At 41.0% G+C, this 25,210-nt stretch overlaps 1 protein-coding gene across 1 annotated transcript in view; it reads left to right on the forward strand.

Annotated features, from left to right (window-relative positions):
• The first annotated feature begins 1,012 nt into the window (after nt 1–1,012).
• arfgef2 (ADP-ribosylation factor guanine nucleotide-exchange factor 2 (brefeldin A-inhibited)) overlaps nt 1,013–25,210 on the forward strand; it is a 28,901-nt gene continuing 4,703 nt past the window's right edge. Inside the window, exons 1-34 of the mRNA XM_073469810.1 lie at nt 1,013–1,319; nt 3,565–3,595; nt 4,086–4,209; nt 5,420–5,566; nt 6,721–6,900; nt 7,541–7,835; nt 8,008–8,166; nt 8,295–8,422; nt 9,757–9,890; nt 10,796–11,030; nt 11,198–11,297; nt 13,246–13,385; nt 14,242–14,350; nt 14,448–14,637; nt 14,777–14,888; nt 14,996–15,201; nt 15,381–15,465; nt 16,855–17,026; nt 17,221–17,372; nt 17,504–17,632; nt 17,823–17,981; nt 18,988–19,135; nt 19,438–19,534; nt 19,655–19,695; nt 19,795–19,964; nt 20,644–20,795; nt 20,982–21,154; nt 21,386–21,546; nt 21,666–21,796; nt 22,855–22,984; nt 23,185–23,320; nt 24,374–24,512; nt 24,800–24,857; nt 25,039–25,147. Coding sequence (XP_073325911.1) covers nt 1,145–1,319; nt 3,565–3,595; nt 4,086–4,209; nt 5,420–5,566; nt 6,721–6,900; nt 7,541–7,835; nt 8,008–8,166; nt 8,295–8,422; nt 9,757–9,890; nt 10,796–11,030; nt 11,198–11,297; nt 13,246–13,385; nt 14,242–14,350; nt 14,448–14,637; nt 14,777–14,888; nt 14,996–15,201; nt 15,381–15,465; nt 16,855–17,026; nt 17,221–17,372; nt 17,504–17,632; nt 17,823–17,981; nt 18,988–19,135; nt 19,438–19,534; nt 19,655–19,695; nt 19,795–19,964; nt 20,644–20,795; nt 20,982–21,154; nt 21,386–21,546; nt 21,666–21,796; nt 22,855–22,984; nt 23,185–23,320; nt 24,374–24,512; nt 24,800–24,857; nt 25,039–25,147 — 4,807 coding nt within the window. The 5' untranslated portion in view covers nt 1,013–1,144. The remainder of the gene's footprint in view (nt 1,320–3,564; nt 3,596–4,085; nt 4,210–5,419; nt 5,567–6,720; nt 6,901–7,540; nt 7,836–8,007; nt 8,167–8,294; nt 8,423–9,756; nt 9,891–10,795; nt 11,031–11,197; nt 11,298–13,245; nt 13,386–14,241; nt 14,351–14,447; nt 14,638–14,776; nt 14,889–14,995; nt 15,202–15,380; nt 15,466–16,854; nt 17,027–17,220; nt 17,373–17,503; nt 17,633–17,822; nt 17,982–18,987; nt 19,136–19,437; nt 19,535–19,654; nt 19,696–19,794; nt 19,965–20,643; nt 20,796–20,981; nt 21,155–21,385; nt 21,547–21,665; nt 21,797–22,854; nt 22,985–23,184; nt 23,321–24,373; nt 24,513–24,799; nt 24,858–25,038; nt 25,148–25,210) is intronic.

Consider the following 25,210-nt stretch of genomic DNA (forward strand, 5'->3'; position numbering starts at 1 on the left):
AATTTATTTTCTTTGTTTCTAACTTTACCACAGGACACTGGGATTGTAACCACAGCGACGTTGTTATTTTATTCTCTAATCATGCGTCTGCATATTTTCTTTCTTTGTACACATTTTATGACTTTATTTTTATAACTGATACGTTTTTGTTTATTCCTGATTGTTGTTTTGTTTATAAATCTCATGGTAGATGTTATTGCCCAATAGGAGATGATTTTAGAAGATGATTTTACTGCAACAGGAGAATGCATGTGCAAGACATGACACTATTATTTTTTTTTCCCATACTGTGAATTATCAATATTTTGCGGGAGAGAAACAGTTGTATTAGCACAACCCCAAAACAGGCTACATGTTTTGCTTTGTGTCCGATTTTTTTTTTAAAGTGATCGAGCAATGATTTTTGCTTGCCAGATAAATTCTAAGGTATAGATTTGTAATGAAGATTGTCAGTATTTTCATATCGATGCTATATATGATGTACATTTTTATCACATTTAATGAAAATGTTTTAAGATTCAACTGGAGATGTATGAATAAATTAATGTACACCTGTAATTGCTGATTGGAGGAGCTGGATAAAATAAACTAATATGTAGCAACCTTCATTTTCTTGGTGTCTGTCATGTGTAGAAACAGCTGTGAATGTAAACGTTGTAAAGTGTGGTTCATACATAAACATAAACTGAACAGGTTTATATGATTGTGGTGTTTTAGCGCCATCTGCAGGACGTTTCAGGAAACGGTTTATTTTCCTTGGGAGCGCTTGATTTGTTACAGCGGTGAAAACGCCGAAACCACTCCCTTAACATAAGCAGGGGTGAAACGGACCTCAGACCACCTTTACAATATATTAATTCGGACAAGTTTAATAACGTCTGCCTTAGACTATGTATAGACCGCTGCCACTATTTGACCCCGTGTGGGAGGTTACCTGCCGCTCAGGGTGCCGTAGTCAAAACCCAGACAGCTGAGAATCACGTGACGTGACGTGTAAGCAGCATGGCGGCGCTGAGCTGAGGTAGCAACTCCACTGGACTGACACCGATAGCCTGGCTTTCGTTAGCTTTCCTTGTCACCTGCTCATTCGCAGGACCAGGCCGACGATGACGGCCTGAGAGAGGAGCGTCAACAAGACCGAGAGATGCAGCAACAACAACAGCGGCCTCCACAGCAGCAGCAGCACTCGCTTTCAAAGGCAGAAAACAGTAAAACGAAGAGCATGTTTCTGTCTCGGGCGCTGGAGAAAATCCTGTCGGATAAGGAGGTGAAGAGGAGCCAGCACAGCCAGCTGCGCAAAGCCTGTCAGGTGGCGCTTGGTGAGTGGGTTTGTTTTGTGTATTAGTTTGCCGAGCCCTGTCTTTAATGTCGTGCTTCAGTGAAACATATCGGTCGTGCCTGGCTGGTTAGAGACAGGGGGAAGCTACCCAGTTAGCTAACGTTAGCGTTAGCATCTCAATGGCCTTCGTCTGTTCAGCTGTCCGTTGACGTTAACAGGTTGCGTTAGCTAATGTGTGTGGGCGTCACTTTTACACCTTCTTCATATTCTACAATGCTAACGTCCTGCCTCCACCACACCATCACTGTCAACACCGGCAGGTAAACAAGCTAATATGTAGCTGTCGGTAGCTAGTTATGGCTAGGTTAGCTAGCTAAACAGACCAATCCCTGTGTTGTACGTAGCACTGTCACTCAGCCAGACAGCCCAGTCCTGCTCTGCACCCAGACACACAGGCTATCTAACTCCAGGATACTCTGACGCCCGTGCTTTTCCATTCAACACAATCACGGATAGTGTTACACACACACACACACACACACACACACCAGGCTGTCCACGTAATTGTTGCATTGCTGTTTATATTTCAGCTCAAACTGCCCTGTCTATGTGTGTGCACCCACGTCCACATTGTTGTTGTGACAACTGAAATATGAGTGCACAATATGTTGTTGGTACAAAGCCTTTTAAGGATTGTGATTGTCTGACAGTGTATTGGTATTAATCAGACACATTTAGATGTTATTTGAGGCTGTTTTTTGTTTTTTTTTTGGATGGTGCCTCTCAGTCTTAAAGGGGCACTATGTAGTTTTGGAGAAGAAATTCAAACTCAGAAACAATATAAATGAAGTAATAATACAAGCTCAAGTATGTATCTTTTACTAACTGAATAAAGAAGCTGTTTTCAGCTCCCCAGAACACTGTTTGACGCTAGAAAAGTGGCAGGGTCCGCCAAATATAAACAAAGTAAAACTGTGTGAAATTGTGATGTCCTTTAAGGCCAGTTTGTTTATTCAGTCATGAAAAAGAAGACAGTCGTTTTATTTAGTTTGATTCAGCATAAAATAATTCATTGAAAATAATTCACCTTTTAATTAAATTTCTTACCCAAAACTACGTAGTCCACCTTTTAATGCAGGTGATTTGAGAAATGGGCAAACAGGAAGTTGTGGCTCATCTGAAGGGTACAGTTTTGAGGGCACAGGATTGAATACAAAGAACTAAATGTCAGTGAGAGGTTGACAAACAGGTCGGTGCGTTTGAGCCGCTTTGTCTGCTCCTGTGTCCCCGACAGCCAGTGACACTCTCTCATTATTCATGATAGCAGTTAGAACACAACACTCCTTTCTGACTTCTCACTCTTCTAATGAAGGCTATTTTGTGTGTTTCCCATTCTCATACCATTTTAAGCATCATGAGCATCTCCTCTTTCCCAATGCCACAAATTCCATGTTTCTCTGTTCTGTTACGCAGCGGACTGCAGCCCTTCTCATCTGTTGCATCCATGATTAATTAGACTTGCAGTGGAAAGAAAGATGAGTTGTTAATGGCTGTTTTGAATCAGCCTGGCAAATAAAAAAATGAACTTATTATTAATACATTTATACATTTTGGTCCAGCACTAATTTATACACAATGGAGAAAGCTCACATGTTTATTATATGAACTGACATGTCACACAGGCATAGTTATGTAAAATCTATTTGGTGTAAGACTGATTGTGACATTTCGAGTGAATATTGCTCAAGCTTATTTCCTCTGTCGCCCTGTGATGTGGAGAGTTTGTGAGCGCTGAGTTTAGCAGTGTTCACTACCACATTGTGTGTGAATCTAATCGATTTGGTTGGTCACATCTGGCGGAATGCACATCATTACTCTCGGTGTAGCCAAGGCCGCAAAGCTGGTTAGCTGTGTAGTGTGTAGTATGTATACAGCTTTGGACAGATCAATGTGTGATTTAAAAAAAAAAAAATGTGAAGAAATGGAAATTGATTTTAGGGAAGAGCGTAGGGAGCAGAGCGGAGGGGAATGTTTATATGGGGATTAAAACAAAGACCAAAGATTTAGAGGAGGCTGTTCAGTTGAATGTGATTAACAATAAAAGGAGCAGTGTCAGATTAAATCCTGTTCAAGGATGCAAAGAAACAAACAACAGGTTGTACTGCAGATTTTTGTGATTGGCCCTGTAACCCTCAGATCTAAAGTCAAATGAAACACTGCTGTGAGCTGAAACAATCACAGTTCAGACCTCAGTAACATTTCATCTCCTGTGTCTCCCTCCACAGATGAAATCAAGGCAGAGCTTGAAAAACAAAAGTAAGTATTTTTATGCACATACCTTCTCTCCACAGTGGTGGATATCCTTTTCTCTTTGACATGAAGCAAGAAGCTGAGGTAAAGTCTGCCCTGAAGCAGTCTGCGGTACACCCCTGCTGCTCACTGTGATTTGTGACTAAGGTGATTTGCCGCTTTTATAACTGCTTCTTTGGAGTATATCAGCAGCCCTTCAAACAGGCTTCAGGTAATATATCTGCGGCTATAGGCAAGCTGTTATCCCGACAGTGTGCCATTATGCTTTAAGGTAAACGTAAAGCTAAATGCTCTGCTGAGATATAAATGTACAGTAAAATGTTTTACACTGCACTTTTATCTATTCACATCATCTACAGGAGGTACCATTAAGTTTCAATGGGACCTTTAGTGGTTTTTTTCCCCCATATATGAGCCAACAGTGTGTGTTGTGTTGGCTGCTGTCATTGAGGCATTTCCAGTTCACACAGCTGTTTGCTCTGCTCTCACCCTGCAGGGATGGTACAGTGGTCCCACCCAGAGCCAACTACATCGAGGCAGACAAATATGTGCTGCCCTTCGAGTTGGCCTGTCAGTCAAAGTCCCCCCGGATAGTTAGCACCTCTTTGGACTGTCTGCAGGTTAATGCTCACTGACACACACACACACACACACACACACACAATCACATACACAATCTCACACACACACACACTGGACACAAGAACACAGTAAGCTCAAGATCTTTCTTCTTTACGACTCTTTGACTTTTTCACAGCAGGTATTCATTTTCCTGTATTACCCACTGGTGGTGGAGGGGTGGAAATCTTGCTCCACCTGTTTCACACGTCTCATGTGCACTTAGACCAATGGCCCCATATTCCTCACCATGCATACATAGGCACACACTCCATCCTTTAAACCCTTAGTAGCCACCCATTTGTTGTCACATTGGTTGTAATACATTAAAATTCACCCAAAAATGAAAATTCAGTCATTATCTGCTCACCCCTACTCACCCCTGTTGGAAAGTTGGGTGAAGTTTCGTAGTCCACTGACACTGATGGGGGAGCGATATTATAAGCCTGTTCAATTTATGCATTCAAACTGTCGATTTTTAAATCACGTGTCCTTCCTGTACTTGGCTGTGTGTTTTTAGCCTGGATTATGTGTTTAATTTCTTCTTCAATTTGTCAAATATATTGCTTCCGCTCTGCTGCCAGTAGACTTCCATGTTTGCGATTGGTCAGATGCTGCAAACACCTCCCCTTCATGTGAACGCGCTCATGACTGAATATGGAAAACCTGGTTTAACTTATTGAGTTGATAACCAGCTTTGTGTGACTGCTTACCGTGATTGCTGCTGTTAGGGTTAGTAAAGCCAGTAAACGGAAACATATCCTGAGCATGAACTCGCAATGTAGTACAGGACCCAGTCTAAAAGTCAGTATATCTCAGACTCTGCAGCTTCAATTTTTGACAATTCTTTTTATTAATGAATTTCTAGTCCCCAACTTTATAGAAGTGCACTACTAAATTGCTAAACTGCCTCTTTGCTCTTTTGCAAAAATGCTTAATCTTGATCACATAAACCCTTAATACTTGTGGACACACAAAAATTAATCTTGAATTTCTGTCTCACATTCACACATTCTCATAATTTAGCAAAAAAAAAAACAAACAAATGCCATTGAAATAAACCCTAAACTAGCACACATCAACACAAATGCTGAAACACACGTGCAGTGAATTCTGTGCATTTCACCCCACAACATGGCTCTTTGATAACATAAAGACCCAAAACTACTCTGCCTGTGCTGCTCTAACCTGTGCACTGTTTCTCCCTGACAGAAACTGATCGCGTATGGCCACATCACAGGCAACGCCCCGGACAGTAGAACCCCTGGCAAGAGGCTGATCGACCGGCTGGTAGAAACCATCTGCAACTGCTTCCAGGGCCCACAGACGGACGAGGGAGTGCAGCTACAGATCATTAAGGTACACCCAGGACCTCTCCATACGTCTGGCAGCCTTCAGATCCTCCAGCTGTCAGTGTTGTTGTTTATCTAAGACCCAATCAGGCCAAACACTGAGGACTGACACACTGTAGTCCTTTCAGTCACGGTTCACAGTAGTGGAGAAAATCAGTTTGTGCATGATGCATCTGTTCTTGAGTGAAGAAGTTAGAAAAGTTATATTATGTGGAAAATTTAAATACAATTACATGCCGGATTTGCCATTCTGTATGTTTGCCATATGTCTTCATCACGCTGTCAGACACTTATGCTCATCATTTAATATTTGATCTCTCTGATCATGCAGACACTTCCAGCTTAAAATAACATGTTGTTACAAAGCCACTTTTGTTCACTAACCAGTTCTGTGATTGTGGCTGATTGGTCCAACCAATGAATTTCTTGTAGGAGCATGTTTTTAAAAATGGATTTAAAAGGCTTTTTAGTCTGACATCCTTAATTTGTTGCACCATAATGAATCTAAAGACCAGAAAACTAAAACCCATTCCTGTTATTTGGACTTCAGAAATGAACTTTATGTAAGCTTTATCTGTTTAATACATCCTAATTTCTATGACGTTCTCTCACATTTCCTGGTCACTTCTCTTGGCTTGTTAAGCTGCCTTGTGTTTGTACAGTAGGTATGACTCATGACTGCAGCGTACACTTTCCGTCTCAGTGAATGAAATACACATCCTGGTTGTTGGGGAGGCCAAAGTCTCTGCTATAAGTGGCACACATTTATCACTGTTGACAAAAGATTTATAGGACAGATTAATGACTTAACTGTTTGCATTGCATTCACCACTGAAGGAGACCTGAATGTCAGTGGCCCGCCTGAATACAAAATAATATGTAAATGAATCAGTCATGTGGACATTTGTCAAACGATTTTCTTTAAATTGAAACTCATCTTTTGAGTAACATCAAAATAGACCCCAAACAGCTGAATTCTTCACCGTAGAGAAGAATGTGAACCAAACATTTGCGGCTTTAACGTGCAACATAAGAAGGGAAGTGGAATGGTGATTCAGCAGGTGCAGCAGCAGCGTCTTCTGAACATGTGTTGTGTGATAACTCTTGACTTCCTCCTCTCTCTCTCTCTCTCTCTCTCTCTCTCTCTCTCTCTCTGTCCAGGCCCTGCTGACGACTGTCACCTCCCCGCACATAGAGATCCACGAGGGCACAGTGCTCCTTACAGTCAGGACCTGCTACAACATCTACCTGGCCAGCCGCAACCTCATCAACCAGACCACCGCGAAGGCCACGCTCACACAGATGCTCAACGTTATCTTCACACGCATGGAGAACCAGGCTGTTAGTTCCCTTTGACATTGTTACATCTATCTGACATCACTTTTTGGCAAACCATTGATAATTTACTGCCCTCTCCTCTGCACTCATTAAATTGAATAACCCAAAAGGAATTTCAGCTCATTTGAAGTAGTAATTAAAGCGATCAAACTATGGAATTTCTGTCAAGCAGTATTTTGCATGAATAGAAGCAAAACAAAAAGATTTCTTGGCTGCACAAATGCAAGAACATGAAGGCCAAGCTCTGACTGTGGCAGTGGATGGCATTGTTTATAACCAGCTTCTCACTGCAGCACCTAGAATAGGAAAGTTTTAAAAAAAGTTTAATGTAGCCATTGCTACAACCATGGCCATAATCAGAGCAGAGCAAAGCAAAGCAATGCCCATATAGCCACGTCACGTGGTGGACGTCATGTCACGTCCACCTGATCACAGCTGAAGTCACGGCCTGTCTCATTTGAGACGGCAGCGGCAGCAGCCAGTCACAACAATTAACCAATCAAAACCTCATCACTGTTTTTTGATGTGAATCAGAGTCAGAATTTAAGATATGAACAATCTGCAATTTAAGAACAATTTATTTCCAATGTTCTTTCAAAACAGCCACATAACCTTGTATAACAAAGACTCCTCTTCTCCTCAGGCTCTGGAGGCTCAGGAGCAGGAGAAGGACCGGCTGCGCCTTCCCCAGCAGAACCCGTCCCCAGTCCCAGGTAATTTGAGGTCCGGCTCCCCCCGCTCTGACCGCACGCCCACTCCGGAGCCCCAGAGTTCCCCGTCCCCAGCAGCCAGCTCTCCGGACCTCACTACAACCAACACCACCAGCTCCATGCCCCAACCGTCAGACCAAGCAGAAGACACACCATCAATTAATGGTGAACCTGAGGGTGACAATGCACCAGTTAATGGAGGTGCAGAACCTGTTACACCGTCAAGAGGTATGTGTCAACCCAGGCCTCCAACTCTCAGAGGAAATTTTAAAATCCAGTTCAATTGAAGCATGAAAATGTTTAGAAAATAATTAGTTTTTCTGTTTTGGGAAAGTCTGAAGTGGATTATGAAGCTTCTTTGAATCTTCATGACTCTTCATACTGTATTTGTTTACATTAGATTCAGTCTTTGAAGACGAAGGTGCGGAGACACCTCCTACAGCAGCTCAGCCAGCAGAGGAAGGGGACAAAGCAATGAGCAGTCCAAATTCAGCAGAGTCAGAGGTGACTGAAGGAGAGGAGGGAGAGCATCAGCCAACACAGATGCACAGTGAAACAGGTCAGTACCTGCTTGTCTTTATGTCTTCTGTCTGTTTTTGTTCTGATAAATATCAGTACAGTTGTCGGTGACGATGTTTTTTTCTTCTTGGTTGTGACCTGAAAATGCCTATCTGGCTTCTCCTTCAGGAGGAGAGCACCCAGCTCACCATGTCACTGAGCAGACAGAGGTGCCCCCGCCCAGAGTCAGAACAGAGGGTCAGCAGATGAACGGCATCATAGAGGACCGCTCTTCTGTTTCCTCAACTGATATGCTGGTGAGCAGTGTTAATCTTCTTCTTCTTCTTCTTCTTATCATTTGTGTGTAGGGGCAATGTAAGCTTTTATCACAGATCACAATTAAAACCGCTCAGGAATATCCTGACAAGTGACTTTAAAAAGCTATCTAGCTTGATAAAGTAGAGTCCTTTATTGATTTCCTGATTTATTCTGGAGTGCAACAAGGTGAAGTCTGCATTGTGCCGAGCACACCCCCCACAAAGCTGAAATATTTGTGTCTTAAGAAAATGTAAGGTAAAGTGATTCCAGTATTTTTTTAGTGCCTTGAGCATTTTTGATGATTATTGGGATAATGTCGTGATTAGCAATTATTTTGGCCAGGATAATGGTGACATGAAATCTTTATATCATCCCATGCCTGGTCGTGTGCAGAGGGGACTGCAGCCTCTCCTGCTTGGCTGAGTGAAACAGGGTGGAAATAACATTTGAACTGCTACAAAATGGATAAAGTTAATTCTAAAGTACTTGTGGATGATTAAAATAATAAACGTGCACAATTTTTTTTTACCTCAGTGTCCTGGTGTGACTGTGTCATGCAAAAATAGTTAGCCATAGGTAAGGCACCCTGTATGGACAATGTTTATCCACAGCTGCTACGATAATCACCATTTAAGTTTCAGACTAAACTTTAGGGGCTTTGATTCAATATTTTTATATTTTTTTATTTATATATGTATTTTTATGTTGTAAACATTTGTATGTGTGTGTACTTTTTTTTGTGTACGTTTGCAGGCAGCCCAACTACTAAACTTATCAAATAAGTAGAATGCTTCTGCACAAAAGAATTAAGTAAACATAGTGTGTGTGTGTATATATGTGTGTGTATATATGTGTGTGTATATATATATGTATATATATATATATATATATATATATATATATATATATATATATATATATATATATATATATATATATATATATATATATTTATTTATAGTTACAGCATTCTACTTATTTGATTCTTATCAAGCAAAACCGATCATCAGCACTGTTAGTTCCTCTCATCAGTTACACTCATGCACAGCCAAGGCAAATTGAAGATTTGTAATGGTTAGAGAGAATGCTAACTCTGTTTATTTTTAAACATGATGGAGAAGTAGTAAGTAGTGACATGCATTGCTGCTATCAGAATATAATGAGAACTTCTTAGGGAAGATCGATTTTAAACTCCAGCCTCAGGCATTTAGGACACATCTGGAGCTCTGCCACAAACCTCAGTCAATATGGACGTGTCCCAACACAGAAAGGACAAATCAGAGCTGTTGCTTTGCCTTTTTTTGATTCGACTGCCTTTCTTCATCTGTCTCAGGATGCTGAGGCCTTGCAGGGACCCCACAGTGCCGCCCGTTTCTCTCACATCCTGCAGAAAGACGCCTTTCTGGTGTTCCGCTCTCTGTGCAAACTCTCCATGAAGCCCCTCGCTGATGGACCACCAGACCCAAAGTGAGTGTTTTTTTGTTTTGTTTTGTTTTGTTTTGTGACAATCCCTACCTCTAAATACATGATAACTTTCATAACCACTCCTTAGAAGTCTGACCATATCTCAGTTGGCCTTTTGGTTGGTCTTTTTACATCAAAACATGAAGATATTTTTTAAAAGTTTCCTGTAACATCCTGGCATCCTTATCTGGAATCATTATGTATGATGATTACCTGTATGGTAATACAGAACATGCATCTTAAATCATCAACACTCATGCTCTGTGCACCTTTTTTTTGTCAAGCAACAGTTTTCCACAATAAAGTCTTTGGCTTTACTCTTAGTGTTTCATCTCAGTCTCCAGAGGTTAACTTGCCCTTTTCCATCCTGGTGTGGCTCTGTCATCTCTAGTTACTGTAACATTAGACCCTGAACCAGTCATTGTGAATAGGCCAGAGTAAACTGAGCCCGGAAGAAGCTCACAAAGAAGTCAGTCTGGCCTACATTAAATAAATACCATGATGAAACACCTTTATACCCAAGTATCTTGGTTTGCCTCAAATCAGAGTAAACTGGACCACTTTTGATTGTTGGGACAATTTCCATTCAGGATGTCCCAGATATGCCTCTATAGATGTCTATTTTCTTATCTTTAAACCTTAAAGCGACATTATGTAACTTTTTTCCTTAAAATAACAGCTTGTGAATCATGTTGACGGTACAGTGTCTTGTAACAGGGTGAACGGTGTCTCTGTCTCAGCCACTCCGCCCCCCCATTACTTGTTTCTGCACTATGTAACTACACTTAGAGGGGAGGATCACAGCGTTATGTTTACTTCCACATACAAGATGCCAATTTCTACATAATGTTGCTTTAAGCTGTACAGTGTAACTGATGCACATACTGTACAACTTCTCTCCCCTGCAGGTCCCATGAATTGCGATCCAAGATTGTCTCCCTGCAGCTGCTACTCTCCGTGCTGCAGGGCGCCGGGCCAGTGTTTCGCACTCATGAGATGTTCGTCAACGCCATCAAACAGTATCTGTGTGTGGCGCTGTCCAAAAATGGCGTCTCGTCTGTGCCTGAGGTCTTTGAGCTGTCACTGGCCATCTTCCTAACCTTGCTGTCCCACTTCAAGGTCCACCTGAAGATGCAGATTGAGGTACAGGACGCAGATGAACAGTATCAGCTGTACTGTCACCTGTGCTGAGTTAGTTTGTCTGGCATTAAAGTTTTCAGTTTACTTATTAGATTTTTAAAACTTTTAGTTCAACATTGATGTTATGTAGTGACACTGACATTTTATCTCCTTTCATCCACCATCCTCAGGTGTTTTTCCGGGAGATTTTTCTGACCATTCTGGAGACATCGACCAGCTCCTTTGAGCACAAGTGGATGGTTATCCAGACACTAACACGCATCTGTGCAGGTACCACTAATACAATCTTTTCTCAAAATAAAGTTAAGAGGATAAAAATACAGGCAAACTAAAACCCTTTTCTGACATGAAGTATTTCAAGTTGTAAAAGCAAACTTTTTGTGGCCAAGCCACACCAAAGGGAAGGCCAAAACCTCAAGACACACTCGTATTTATATCTCTGCAAAATAGTCTCTATACTACATGTTATCTAATCACTCTGTACACGTTATTTTTGGTTCCCTGGAAGGGAAAATACTGTACAAAATACTGATATAGAAAATAAAAAGTCAGTCATTAGTTGTTATATATTGCAATAATAATCTATAATAGTAACCAAATAGAATTGCCTCACGGCACACCATTTGGGAAACACTGTGTTAAAGTAATGGCCTTTGGTCATTCAGACATAGATGACTTATGTGGTACTTTACGGCTTTATTTAGAGATGACAGGAAATTTATGGAAAGAATACCAAAGCCCTATTCGCATTGGGACTGGTATTAATGATGTGATTTAGAAAAACACGTCCGTTTTGTGTGGCACATTCACACAGGATAAGTGAAGTCTGTATTTCACTTGAATATACAGGCGAATATGATGTCAAGGCTCTGCGTAACATCAACACCACTTTCCGCTAGAGTATCGAGCATAAATACACATTTATAGCTCATTAAGATCAAGTAACAGATGCTTTGTGGCTTGAATATGACAACCTTTTGTTGCTCCTGACCTTCTTTGTCATCACTACAAAACAAGTAAGAAATTGATTGTGGCTCATAGTGCTGAATAGCAGTCAGTATAGCCTGACTGCTATTCAGCACTATGAGCCACAATCAATTTCTTACTTGTTCTGTAATCTGACAACAGAAACAAGATCTTTATCACGTTATCACATAACCTCTGTGTTTGGTGAAGTACAGCAGATAAGATGCATGAAATTAAGATCACAGAGAACCTCCATAATTATTACAAATTACAAGAGGTCCCCAGGTGATATAGCTCCTGTGCAAATAGCCTCAAGGCATTGGGACTCATTTATTCATCCATGCAGTTGGTATGGATGAATAAAGTATGAGGAGGGAGACAGCTGGTCTGATTATTACTGAAGTTGTACAAGGGTTATTTTTAGCCGTGCACAGTGAGAGTAAAAGATCCTTTTGATACACTGATGCGACATGAAAGGAGTCTCCTCAACAATTCGGAATCAGCTTATTCATTGTGATTCACCCGATTCAAACTGATTTTACTTGCTTTAAGCAAAGGACCTGAGAATTATATTCTAGAGATTGTAGTAAGGCAGAGCAAGATGTGTATTTAATCGCTCTGTGTAAACTTGTGCTGCCTCTGCCTTTGTGTTACTGTGACAGCTTTATGTTAAGACGTGTGTCACAGAAATGTTACAGGTCAGAACTTAAATGTAAAAGGGACTCAGGCACTTATTCAGACTTGAGACCAGATTATAAAAATTACCGTCACATGTACATTTCAAGGTGCATGACTGAAAGGGAAGGGACTTAGCTCTCGCAGTTATAGCTGCTTCTCATGACTCTGCTGTAGTTGTCACCATTGCTGGCACTGATCAAATATTGCATGATTTTGTGCTCTGTAAGCATGAGCTACTGCTGACTGCAGTGGGCAGAAACAGATGGTGGCAGTAGCTGATAAATTAATATCTCACAACATTCGAAAAAAGGCTTTGCCAGTGTAAGTTAATACAGACATGCATTAGCAAGTGGATCACCCTGCCATGTTGTATTTTATGTTAGTGCAGCTTGGAGTGATTCTACTGCTGATATTTCAGTTGGCAGTGGTGCATCTATCACCTTGGTCAGGTTTTGGTGATGTTGGCCCACCATTAGAGCCTTTAAATTCTTTCTGCAGGAAAACCCTGAGCAGAGATTTTTAGGAGTGCTGCAAATCCAGTCATTATTTTACCAACATCTCTCTTCCCCCCCAGATGCCCAGTGCGTGGTTGACATCTACGTGAACTACGACTGTGACTTGAATGCCGCCAACATCTTTGAGCGCCTTGTCAACGACCTGTCAAAGATTGCTCAGGGCAGGAGTGGTCAGGAGCTCGGGATGACCCCTCTACAGGTAATTTCTTGCATATTGTAAGGCTCAACACCACAGAAGCACAAGTTTTGATTTAACAGGCTATCTTTGGCCCTTTTCTGACCTGGTATTAACATCTGTTCCGAATGAATGGATCACAAGTTCACTGCTCTAAGTCCGTTAGTTCACACCCGGCATTAACATGCATCTCGAGAGACCACTTGTGATCAGATCTCACTTCCCCGCTTTATTTACTATAAAACACTTACATCAATGGGTTAAATGGACACCATGTTTTTTGCACAAAGTACGACATAACTTTATATAATTTTTTAATTTCAAATTATTAAAAATGTGTCATAGACAGCGTTTCACAAAGTTTATAAAGTTTCTCCTAACTCAACAACTTATGAAAATGCATCATTTTTTTAATGATGTCTTGGGACTTTCTCCACACAGGACAAAGAAGTAGACTGTATTAGTCACTGTTTGCTGTATTTATAAAATTTGACATGTTTACCGTCAGTAAAATGTTGCCTAAATTCATACATTTTGTGTTAAGACACTGAGGCAGACAGGCTGGTACAGCAACCAACGCTTATTACGAGGGAAAAAAAACATATTGTGTTGCATTTAGTGCAGAAATTGCAAAAAGGCCGAAATTATTTACTCACTAAACAGTTCTCAAAATTACACAATTTTAATGGAGTCTGGTGATCTTACAGTAACTAGTTGATACTAGTAATTAAGCTGTTCCCTACATACATGGTTATAATTATACATTTAATTATAAAGTGGTCAAAGGTGAGGCTGGACCTTCTGGCCATGGCCTCCTCATAGTCATGTTTTGTGTGTTTTAGCACTTACATATGTACGTGTGTGTTCTATATATCCACAGGAGCTGAGCCTTCGTAAAAAGGGTTTGGAGTGTCTGGTTTCCATCCTCAAATGTATGGTGGAGTGGAGCAAAGACATGTATGTCAATCCAAACCTTCAAGCTAACCTGGGTAAGTGTGTAGTGTGCAGTAAATATGTTAACAATGCTCAGGAGAGGTTGGAAGTCTACATATATAATTATTGTGTGTGTGTGTGATTTGTTTGCAGGCCAGGAGCATCCGTCTGATAGCGAGGGAGGAGAGTTGAAGCTTCCAGAGCAGCTGACGGGACGTCGGGACAGCATCAGCTCGCTAGACTCCACCGTCTCCTCCAGTGTGCCGGTTTCCCAAGCAGACCATCCGGAGCAGTACGAGGTCATCAAGCAGCAGAAAGACATCATCGAGCACGGCATCGAACTGTGAGCTCTTTTTCTCTGCCTGGTTAGGATTTACATTAGGATCAGCCTTTAACAATGGATTAGTATAAAAAAATGTTCCCTTTTATACTTAATGCTTAGAGACGACAAGCACTGATGTTTTCCTCTCATCTCTCCACAGCTTCAACAAGAAGCCGAAGCGAGGTATCCAGTACCTGCAGGACCAGGGCATGCTGGGTGCCACAGCTGAGGACATCGCACAGTTCCTTCACCAGGAGGACAGACTGGACACTGTGAGGGATTACACAAGCTGCTTTAATTAATAACACTGTGTTCTCAGGCAACAAAAACTTTCATTCAATTTAGTAATGCCCCAACCTCTTTACCTCTATGTGCACAGACCCAGGTGGGAGAGTACCTGGGAGAAAACATCAAGTTCAATAAAGAAGTGATGTACTGCTACGTAGACCAATTGGACTTCTGTGGGCGGGACTTTGTGTCAGCTCTCAGAGCGTTCCTGGAAGGCTTCAGGCTGCCTGGTGAGGCCCAGAAGATTGACAGACTGATGGAGAAGTTTGCTGCTCGATACCTGGAGTGCAACCAGGGGTAAGGTTAAAATCATATCTATTATTAAAAGATGGGGGCTTCGAGAGATTTTTTGCACGAGTAAGGTGGGTTTTTTTGTTTTCTTTTAGTCTTTACAAGTTTTCATTTGATTAAAAACAAACCAAACATTCGACTGTTGCAGCAGCTAACTGTTGCCTGATATGTGTCCTCTTTTACAGACAGACTCTGTTTGCCAGTGCAGACACTGCCTACGTGCTGGCATACTCCATCATTATGCTCACCACAGACCTGCACAGTCCTCAGGTGAGAATTTTATATCCCGATAACGATATATATCCCGATATAGTATTTTTTTCTTGGAATTATATATATATATTCAAATCAATCACATCTCAGCACTATTTTTGATAACCATGTGAATGAAAGGCAAATGAATGGCACTTTCTCCTTTTATTCGTGAGTTTTTGCAGGAATGTCACAACAAATTTGTAAACAAAAACTATTCCAAGCTTTTATGTAAATATAAAAAAATAACGGTGTGGTGTGGTGTGCTAACTGCTAGATGAATAGTATAACCAAAGCACAAAGGAATCTACCAGTGCTTGCATGTGTTTGATTGGTCACAGCCAAGCAGATGCCTTAGAGGATGACATGTTACATTGCGGCAAAAGTGGCAAAACCCTTTTAGCAGGAGAAAAAAGAAGAAAGAAACCTCAGAAGGAGCCATAGAGGAGGAATCCCTCTCCCAGGATGTGCAGGCATGCAATAGATGCTGCAAGTACAGAACAGAACAACAGTATCACAGAGTATACAGATCTCAAATATAAAATAACTGACAGAAGTAGATATAAATCCTCTGGTATGCATTGACCACTGGATCATTCACATGAATGAGGGGCCAGCGCAGGTCTGTTTCTGTCTCAATGCAGCCTTCTATAAATAGCAGCTGCCTCTGATTTATCACTGCTGACAGACCACTGTGACAGAGGAAATTGCATGTGAAATTTAAAGTCTGGGAAAAGCAGGTTTAAAATATGGCCGAGAGTGAGAATAATGCACGGGAGTAAAAGTGAGAGAGAGCAACAAAGAGAGATTATGAGACAGTGTCGGAAAATAAATACTTCGTTGACAGCAATAAGGAAAAGTAAATGACAAGATGCATCACACCGCAAACAGCACCACACAAGACAAACAAAACAGCAGCAGTCTGTTTCATTGGTGTTCTGCTTGTTTCTTTTCCTGACTTTTAATAATCTGACTCACTGGATGTAGTCCACATTCTCCTCCCCTTCCGTTATCTGTATGTTTTGGGTTTCAAAGTCCCGGTCACTACATAAAACAGCAACGATAACCTCTGAGCTAGCAGCCTACACGTTGAAAACGGCAGGTTCTCTCACGTGAACCTGCTTGCTAATGGTATGAACATAAACAAGCCGGTTGGGTTCATTTTTTTGTGCAGTTTCATAAAAATCAAGCTAAATTGAAAAGGTGCTGTGACAAATAATTCTGCATCTCTGATGCATGATGGATGCTAACACCTAATGATGGCAAGATTAGCATTTTATTTCATGCATATTCAATGCTTGAAAAGCTCGACAAATGTTTTCCGCTGTGTCCCATCCTCATACTCCCATGTCCTCCCTTTCAATTAATCACTCCAACTACCTTATTTGATCCTTTTCATTTGTGTAGGTGAAGAACAAGATGACGAAGGAGCAGTACATCAAGATGAATCGTGGTATTAACGACAGTAAAGACCTGCCTGAAGAGTATCTATCTGCCATATATGATGAGATTGCAGGCAAGAAGATTGCCATGAAGGAGAGCAAAGAGTTCTCAATCACCCCAAAGTCCACCAAGCAGAGTGAGTACAAGTATGCTTTCATACACATTCTGTCTGGATTACCCATTAAAAAAAACAATTTTCTCTGAAGTTTGCTTTCCGAGTAGAATATCACACTCACACAGGCTGGTAAAGAGTGAAGGACAGGCTCAGCATTTCTCTGCTGGCTGAAAAACACAAAAACATCAGAAACATGAATGTCCTCCTCCCTCCAGGTGTAGCGAGTGAGAAGCAGCGTCGCCTGTTGTACAACATGGAGATGGAGCAGATGGCGAAGACAGCTAAGGCTCTGATGGAGGCCGTCAGCCACGCTCAGGCTCCTTTCTTCAGCGCTACACACCTGGAGCATGTCAGGCCCATGTTCAAGGTGTCACTTTGCACTTGTTTCATTTACTTTACATTCCTGATTGAACCAGATCTTTAACTGTGGGATCCATATTGGGACCCAGTAAAATATCAGATGTGGATGTACTGTAAATGTATTTCTGTGTGTTGCAGCTGGCGTGGACTCCCTTGCTGGCAGCGTTCAGTGTGGGACTGCAGGACTGTGATGACCCAGAGGTGGCCTCACTGTGTCTGGAGGGGATTCGATGTGCCATCAGGATCGCCTGCATCTTCAGCATGCAGGTCAGCTCATGTTTAATACACAAATTGAGCCTTATATATATATAATTGTAAGCAGCTGTAAAAGGTGTTCATTATGACCTTCCTTATTTTTTTCTTAACAAGTCACATGATACATCAGTAATGTTTCAGGCTCAGTAATGAAAACAAAATGAAACTGTGACTGTGTAGTAACCGGCCTTCCTGTCTGTAGCTGGAGCGAGATGCCTACGTTCAGGCCCTGGCCAGATTCACCCTGCTGACGGCCAGTTCCAGCATCACAGAGATGAAGCAGAAGAACATTGACACCATCAAGACCCTGATCACTGTGGCCCACACTGACGGAAACTACCTGGGAAACTCCTGGCATGAGGTGACTTCCTGCTGATAGGGCTGGTGAACATTAGTGGCACAGAGAAATATTCTCAGAAGTAACTTAATCTGTAAGTGAGTGATAGAATACAGGTAACTCACAGTTGCTAGTAAGTTGGTACAGAATAGTTTGAATCTTTGAAGCTTCATCCAGAACATTGACATTTGAATTCTAAGTCATTCGAATGCTGCTTTATGTTCACGTCTTTTTTTATTCTGTTTACACCTGGTATTTCTGCACAGTTTCAGATAAAGATTAAGCTACACTAATTAATCATTATTATACTATTTGTTGAATTACATTCCGGTGGCTGCCTGACATTGTTTCCAACTCATGTGATCCAAACTTTTCCAATAACTCCAGAGTGTTGTAGAGCCAAAAGTCAAAATTAATTGAACAAAGATGCATGTAATCAATTCCAAAATTCCTAACATGTTTTTACATGACAAATGATTCTGCTTGGATCCATATTTGTTGGTGTTTAGCCTTTCAAAAACAACATCTATACTGCGATCAAAAAACTGTTTGCTCTACTGCTTGCAGCAAACAAAAGGAGGCATGCACCTCTTTTAATGGGGCAGTCTATTTTTGTACTTTTGTGCAACCACAGCTGCAAATAAATCTTTATTGGCTTTAATGCTCTTATAGAAAATTACTTAGAAAGACGAACTCCTTTTAATCTGCTGAATCACTTTAATCAAAGTAAGGATTTCATCTGAGAATATTTTATGTTTTTAAAGTGATAGATTATGATGACAGACGTTCAAAGCCTCATTTAAAAAAAACCTTAATAGAAGCGTCGAATGTGAAAAAATTACGTTCGGAACAGCCCTAGTTGTCATTATTATTATGCTGCTTTAGTTTTATCTCGGTGTCCCTAATACAACAACCCTTCAATAAATCCTGACTTTATTAAGGTTGTAATGTTCATTTTGAATTTAAACTCATCATAAATAAAACGTACAACTCCTGGAAGTAATTTGTGGTTTAATTGTGTGTGTTGTAGATCTTGAGGTGTATCAGTCAGCTGGAGCTCGCCCAGTTGATCGGCACAGGGGTAAAGACACGCTACATCTCAGGGGTGGTCCGGGACAAGGACGTCGGCATCAGGGGCTTACCCTCCGGCACAGAGGAGTTCATGCCCCTGGGACTGGGTGAGACACATACATTACATACACAGCATAATTGTCTCTATCTTAAGGATTCCCATCGAAACTACAAGTTGTGCTTCTACAGTAACTGTAGTTAAACTAAATTGAATCCACTGAATAGCCTATATTAACTCAAAAGAAGCTTGTAGAAACAATGGCTTAACAAAAGTTTTAATGAATTACAACAGACAGGCACACATTCATACATTCTGCATTGTACCTTTGTCACTGTCTTTTTAAAGGTCACATACATTTGTTGTCTGACTGAATACATTAACTTGTGTTAAATATGTTTGATGTTGCAGGTAATCTGGTGGGAAGTCAGGACAAGAGACAGATGGCCCACATCCAGGAGTCAGTAGGAGAGACCAGTTCTCAGAGTGTGGTAGTAGCTGTGGACAGGTAAGACAAAGTGCTCACATACAGGACATTAACAACCTAATGAATGAATAAGTATCTGTTCTTCATGGTGAATGAAAGTTCTCTCCACTGCAAGTAATAAAACTACTTTTGCATTTGCAGGATCTTCACTGGCTCCACCAGACTAGATGGAAATGCAATCGGTAAGTGTGTCTTCACCCTTACACACAGTAACACTGGTTCTGTATGTTACAAAGAAAAGGATGATATTCATGGTGTGTCGCTTTTTTAATTGTTTCCAGTGGACTTTGTGCGGTGGCTGTGTGCGGTGTCCATGGATGAGCTGGCCTCAGCACACCAGCCGAGAATGTTTAGCTTACAGAAGATTGTGGAAATCTCCTACTACAACATGAACCGTATTAGGCTACAGTGGTCTCGAATTTGGCAGGTCATCGGAGACCACTTCAATAAGGTTGGTGAAGTATTTAAAAACCTGAAAACTCTTAACCAGGCAGAAGCATCAGCTACAGTCTCATGTATGTCAGTGAGGGGTGGTGCTGGAGGCAGCTGTGGGATGACACAGTGTTTTGCTGGTGCCGCTTCCTGTTGCTCTGTGCAGAGTTCTGTCCTGTAATGCCTTGAGGACTCAGATTTATTACCCCTACAGAGAGATACTGTAGGAAGGTTTTTAAATTATTCCCACACAGGCTGTGTGTTTGCAATTGCAGCCAGACATTGTCATTTATTTAATTGTAAGTTTACAAGCACACAGCACCCCAACAGCTACCTGCACTGAAACTGTCCTTTACAGAGCTTTTCATTTATGATGCAGTTTCACTTAAAATACAGATGGACAGTTTTTTGGTACAAAGATCCAAAATGGGACTGGACATTGGATCAGTAATGACAACAAAAGGTTGTCATAGTCAAATACAGCTACAAAACAATCTGTTATTAGCTCTAAATGAGCTGTAAACATGTATTTATGCTTGTAACACATGCAGAAATTGAGCAAAACGACTCTAAATGATACTTTTGATGTGGCTGTGATGAAGACGCGCTCTACTTTTCTCACGTGGAGTGCCCTGATAATACTAGTCCGTACGAATGCGGCTTAATTGATATTTCTGCTTACGACTGTCTTCCTGTAGGTGGGCTGTAATCCCAATGAGGATGTAGCCATCTTTGCTGTGGACTCGCTGAGGCAGCTTTCCATGAAGTTCTTGGAGAAAGGAGAGCTGGCCAACTTCCGTTTCCAGAAAGACTTCTTGAGGCCTTTCGAGCACATCATGAAAAAAAACAGGTACGTAACTGAGCTATGGATATTTAGAAGTAACAATGGATGGGCACACATTGGTTATATACAGTGGATAAAAAGGAAACAAAAGTGTTTTTTCAGTAAGATATTTGTTCCATCATATATTGTAGTGGAGTTATAATAACTATTTAAAAAACACAGCATTACACCATGTTAATGTCCTCCCTTTAGGTCCCCCACTATCAGAGACATGGTGATCAGGTGTGTGGCTCAGATGGTAAACTCCCAGGCGGCTAACATCCGTTCAGGTTGGAAGAACATCTTCTCAGTGTTTCACCAGGCAGCCTCTGACCACGATGAGACTATAGTGGAGCTGGCCTTCCAGACCACCGGGCACATCGTCAGTGAGTATGAGTATAGCTCTTTCCTCAGGTGATAAATAACAAGTGGCAGACATTGTCTTTTGTCAGACTGTTCAGCTGACAGTGAGACAGTTCCTCAGTCCTACTTTAGCTTTGATAAGGCTGTGAGATTTCCTAAGATTTTAGAAACCAACCAAGCAACAAATTGAATCAGCATCAAGTTCATTCTTGTTTTCTTACTGTCTTTCCTCCTCTTCATCACTCTCCCCTCAGTGAACACCTTCCAGGAGCACTTTGCAGCCGCTATTGATTCGTTCCAGGATGCAGTGAAGTGCCTGTCAGAGTTTGTGTGCAACGCAGCTTTCCCTGACACCAGCATGGAGGCTATCCGACTCATACGACACTGCGCTAAATACGTCTCAGAAAGGCCGCAGGTAGGAGCAACTGTGTTTTACTGTCCTGGTTCACTGCAAATATATAGTTTGCAAATGATTTAATATAAATCTGTAATATTAAACTTTCTGAATTCATGTTCTCCTGCGTCCCTGTCCAGACCCTGAGGGAATACACCAGTGATGACATGAATGTTGCCCCTGGTGATCGGGTGTGGGTTCGTGGCTGGTTTCCCATCCTGTTTGAGCTTTCTTGTATCATCAACCGCTGCAAGCTGGATGTCCGCACCAGGTAGGAAACGGCTCAAACTGTTACTTCACTGCGGTGACGAGTTTACATTTTCGTAACAGTTTTAACTACACTGTTCAGCTGCCCCTAGTGTTTTACCTGCCCTATTTGATGCAAAGACAAGACATATAAAAATAAATTAAATAAAGCAAACTAAATAGGGTATAACACAAACCTATGCATAAAACTCAAGCGTGACTGGATAAAAACAACAAAATTTAAGAGAACTTATTCCACAGATATCTTGGTGCACCCAAATGAGAGTAAAAACAAAGACTGCTGAGCCTCAGAATTGAGTGAAATTAACATGCCGATTTAATTATTGTAGGTATAACTTATTATACAAATGAAATCTGAGTCAACATCATTAATCTGTAACAATTTTCAACAAAAATATTTTTAAAAAATGGTGTTTTGTATTATAAATGTGTTTTTGTTTAGTTTGGGAGTGTTGGTTGGACAAAATAAGACATTCGAAGATGTTAATATCGCCTTAGGCTCTGAGGAGAACATGCATTTTTCAATATTTTGTGGACATTTAATACTGAAATTTGCTCGATGTTCATTTAAAAAAATAACTGTTAATGGGAGTAATCTTTAGTCACATTACATGTTTACAGAAAGTACAAAACATTCATCCACTTTCCTGTAATGTAAAGTTTTTATACCTGTTTTTAAAAACTGTAATGCAGTCTTAAGTATTTGATATCATCTGGTGAGCTGTTCACTACAGCTACATTTTTGACCCGACACTGAAAGTATTTATATCCAAAAGAACCATGTTTATGCATTTCTGTGCCTCCTATTATAACTATACTGGTCTTTCTCTGGCCATTTAGGCATTTACTGTATATGCATGACTTGCTGCTAAATGTTGAACCCTGTTATCAACCAAGCATGAAGATTAAATTAAAAATAACCAGACATTGGTTGAAAAGATGATATCAGTATGGTGCAAAGAAGCCTCTGACTCATATTGCAGTGCTAGTGATCCCACACTGGCTGCAGAGCTGTGAAGTAACCACACTTATGTGTCTGATGTTTGTGTTTGCTTCTGACAGAGGTCTCACAGTCATGTTTGAAATCATGAAGAGTTACGGTCACACGTTCGAGAAGCACTGGTGGCATGACCTCTTCAGAATCGTCTTCCGCATCTTTGACAACATGAAGCTCCCTGAGCAGCAGACAGAGGTCAGAAGCTGCCAACTCCCATGGTTGTTTTATGTTTTGACAGGCCGCTTAAATATTTGAAGGATATCCTGTTTTGTGGTTCGGAGGAGCAGAAGACCTTAAAAGCTGCCAATAATTTATGTACACGTACATAATGAGAATGGGGCAATTTCAAAAACCTTCCGTACATCTGCTCATGTTTGTTTCTTGTTTGCTTCCAGAAAACCGAGTGGATGACAACAACATGTAACCACGCTCTGTACGCCATCTGTGATGTGTTCACCCAGTTTTATGAGCCTCTCAGTGAAATCCTGCTGGCTGACATTTTCACACAGCTACAGTGGTGTGTCAGGCAAGGTGGGTGTCAAATTCATGTCGACAGTAGTTGGGGACATTAGTAAGGGATTGTATAAAAAGTATTGCGGTGAGGAGGACGAGGAGCTGAAACACACAGTTCACTGACTGGATGTTCTTCATATTTTCTTTGTACACTCTGTAGGCACCTCACAATTCAGTTTGATTCGGAATCCGAGGGCAATGATGCAAATAAACAGATACATTTATTTCCATTATCTTTGCTCAAGCTCAGATGTCCTCACCAAAATTGGGTTTTACAGTTTTTGATTACTGATTTTTCTGCATCGAGACATAATCGTTTGAGAGAATCATGATACATCCAAGAAGCAATTTCCCCCTCTCACCCCTATTCTTGAATTAGAAAAAAATTCCAACACCCGCCCCCTAATATCGCAAAACAGTATATATAACATTATTGAGTCACTACAATTTATACATTTTCGCCAAATGGCACATTGCAAGTGGAACTGGACAACGTTAACATAATACACTGCACCTTCAACTGATATTATCACTGGTATTTAAAATTGCTGAGGGGCTGAAGTGCTGTAACTTTTTTGCCTCATTCTGCGTCCCAAATAATAAAGTTAGAAGAGATGATGTTACAGCATTTGACATTAAAAGGAATAAATTATTGATTTCAAATGAGAAAAAAATATTAAAGTAGATGTACAGACTACTCTCCCCTCTACAAAGAGAAAAATTACATAACTGCTATCTCATTTTGGACCACTCCAAACTAACTTTCTTACAAACCAACCTCTTTAGTGTTTTGGGAAACTTGTTGCCTTTTTTGATAGCAGGCAGTAAAGATTTCACAATAACGAGGGCACAGAGAAAAAAGTAAAGGACATGCAACAAAGCTGAAACCACAGATGCCCCTGTAATGCCTTAATAATACCTTTTAGCAGAATTTTCTCCTCCAGTGCACATGAACGATGAAGCTGTGCATTACAGTATCACAATCCAAACATTCATCTGATGTAACAGGATTCTTTTGTCCAAAGCGTTCAGTCTCTGACATGTTTTGAAGTGGTGACCTTTCCTCTACAGACAACGAGCAGCTGGCTCGGTCAGGGACAAACTGTCTGGAGAACCTAGTGATTCTGAACGGGGAGAAGTTCAGCCCCGAGGTCTGGCAGATCACCTGCTCCTGTATGCTGGAGATCTTCCAAAATACCAGCCCTCACGCGTGAGTCTCTGCACTTTTAACCAGGAATTCACTCCATTTAGCTTGAATTGAATCACCTGAAAATTTTAATGAAACTGCATGTGAAACATTTATGGATGTAGGCTAATGTAAGTAAGTAAGTAAAGTTTATTTGAATGGCACCTTTCAAACAAACAAAATCACAAAGTGCCTTACAAAAATAAAAAACACGATTATTTCAAAGTTATTGTGCTTCAGTGATGCAACAGAATGGAAGTTATCACCACATCTGACTCCAGATCTGCTTTTCTGTTTGCTTTTCACCTCAGCTTGTTGACTTGGCGACCGGCTGGACAGGAAGAGGAAACTGCAGATGGCAAACATTTTGTATGAACATTAACACATACACTCATTAACTTAACAATAATCAGCAGATACTTTGTACTCGGAAACATGATGAACTGCTTTTAGCCAATCAAAGGACTGTTATATTACCTACTAAACACCACTTTAGAACAATGACACTAACCTGTGAATGTCCATGTTGTGTGTCGCTGTGTGTCTCCAGGATGCTGATTTTGACAGCCAGTCTCAGAGCAGCTACGACAGAGCTCTGTCTGAGAGAGGACACAGCCAGATGTCCAGCGATGACACCTGGAAGGGCAAGTCCAATGCAAGTGAGTACACAGCATTCACAAGCACAGACACACACGCACACACTCTCATACACACGTCTAACT

The sequence above is a fragment of the Pagrus major genome, chromosome 7, assembly GCF_040436345.1.
Source record: "Pagrus major chromosome 7, Pma_NU_1.0".
In the NCBI taxonomy this organism is placed as follows: Eukaryota; Metazoa; Chordata; class Actinopteri; order Spariformes; family Sparidae; genus Pagrus; species Pagrus major.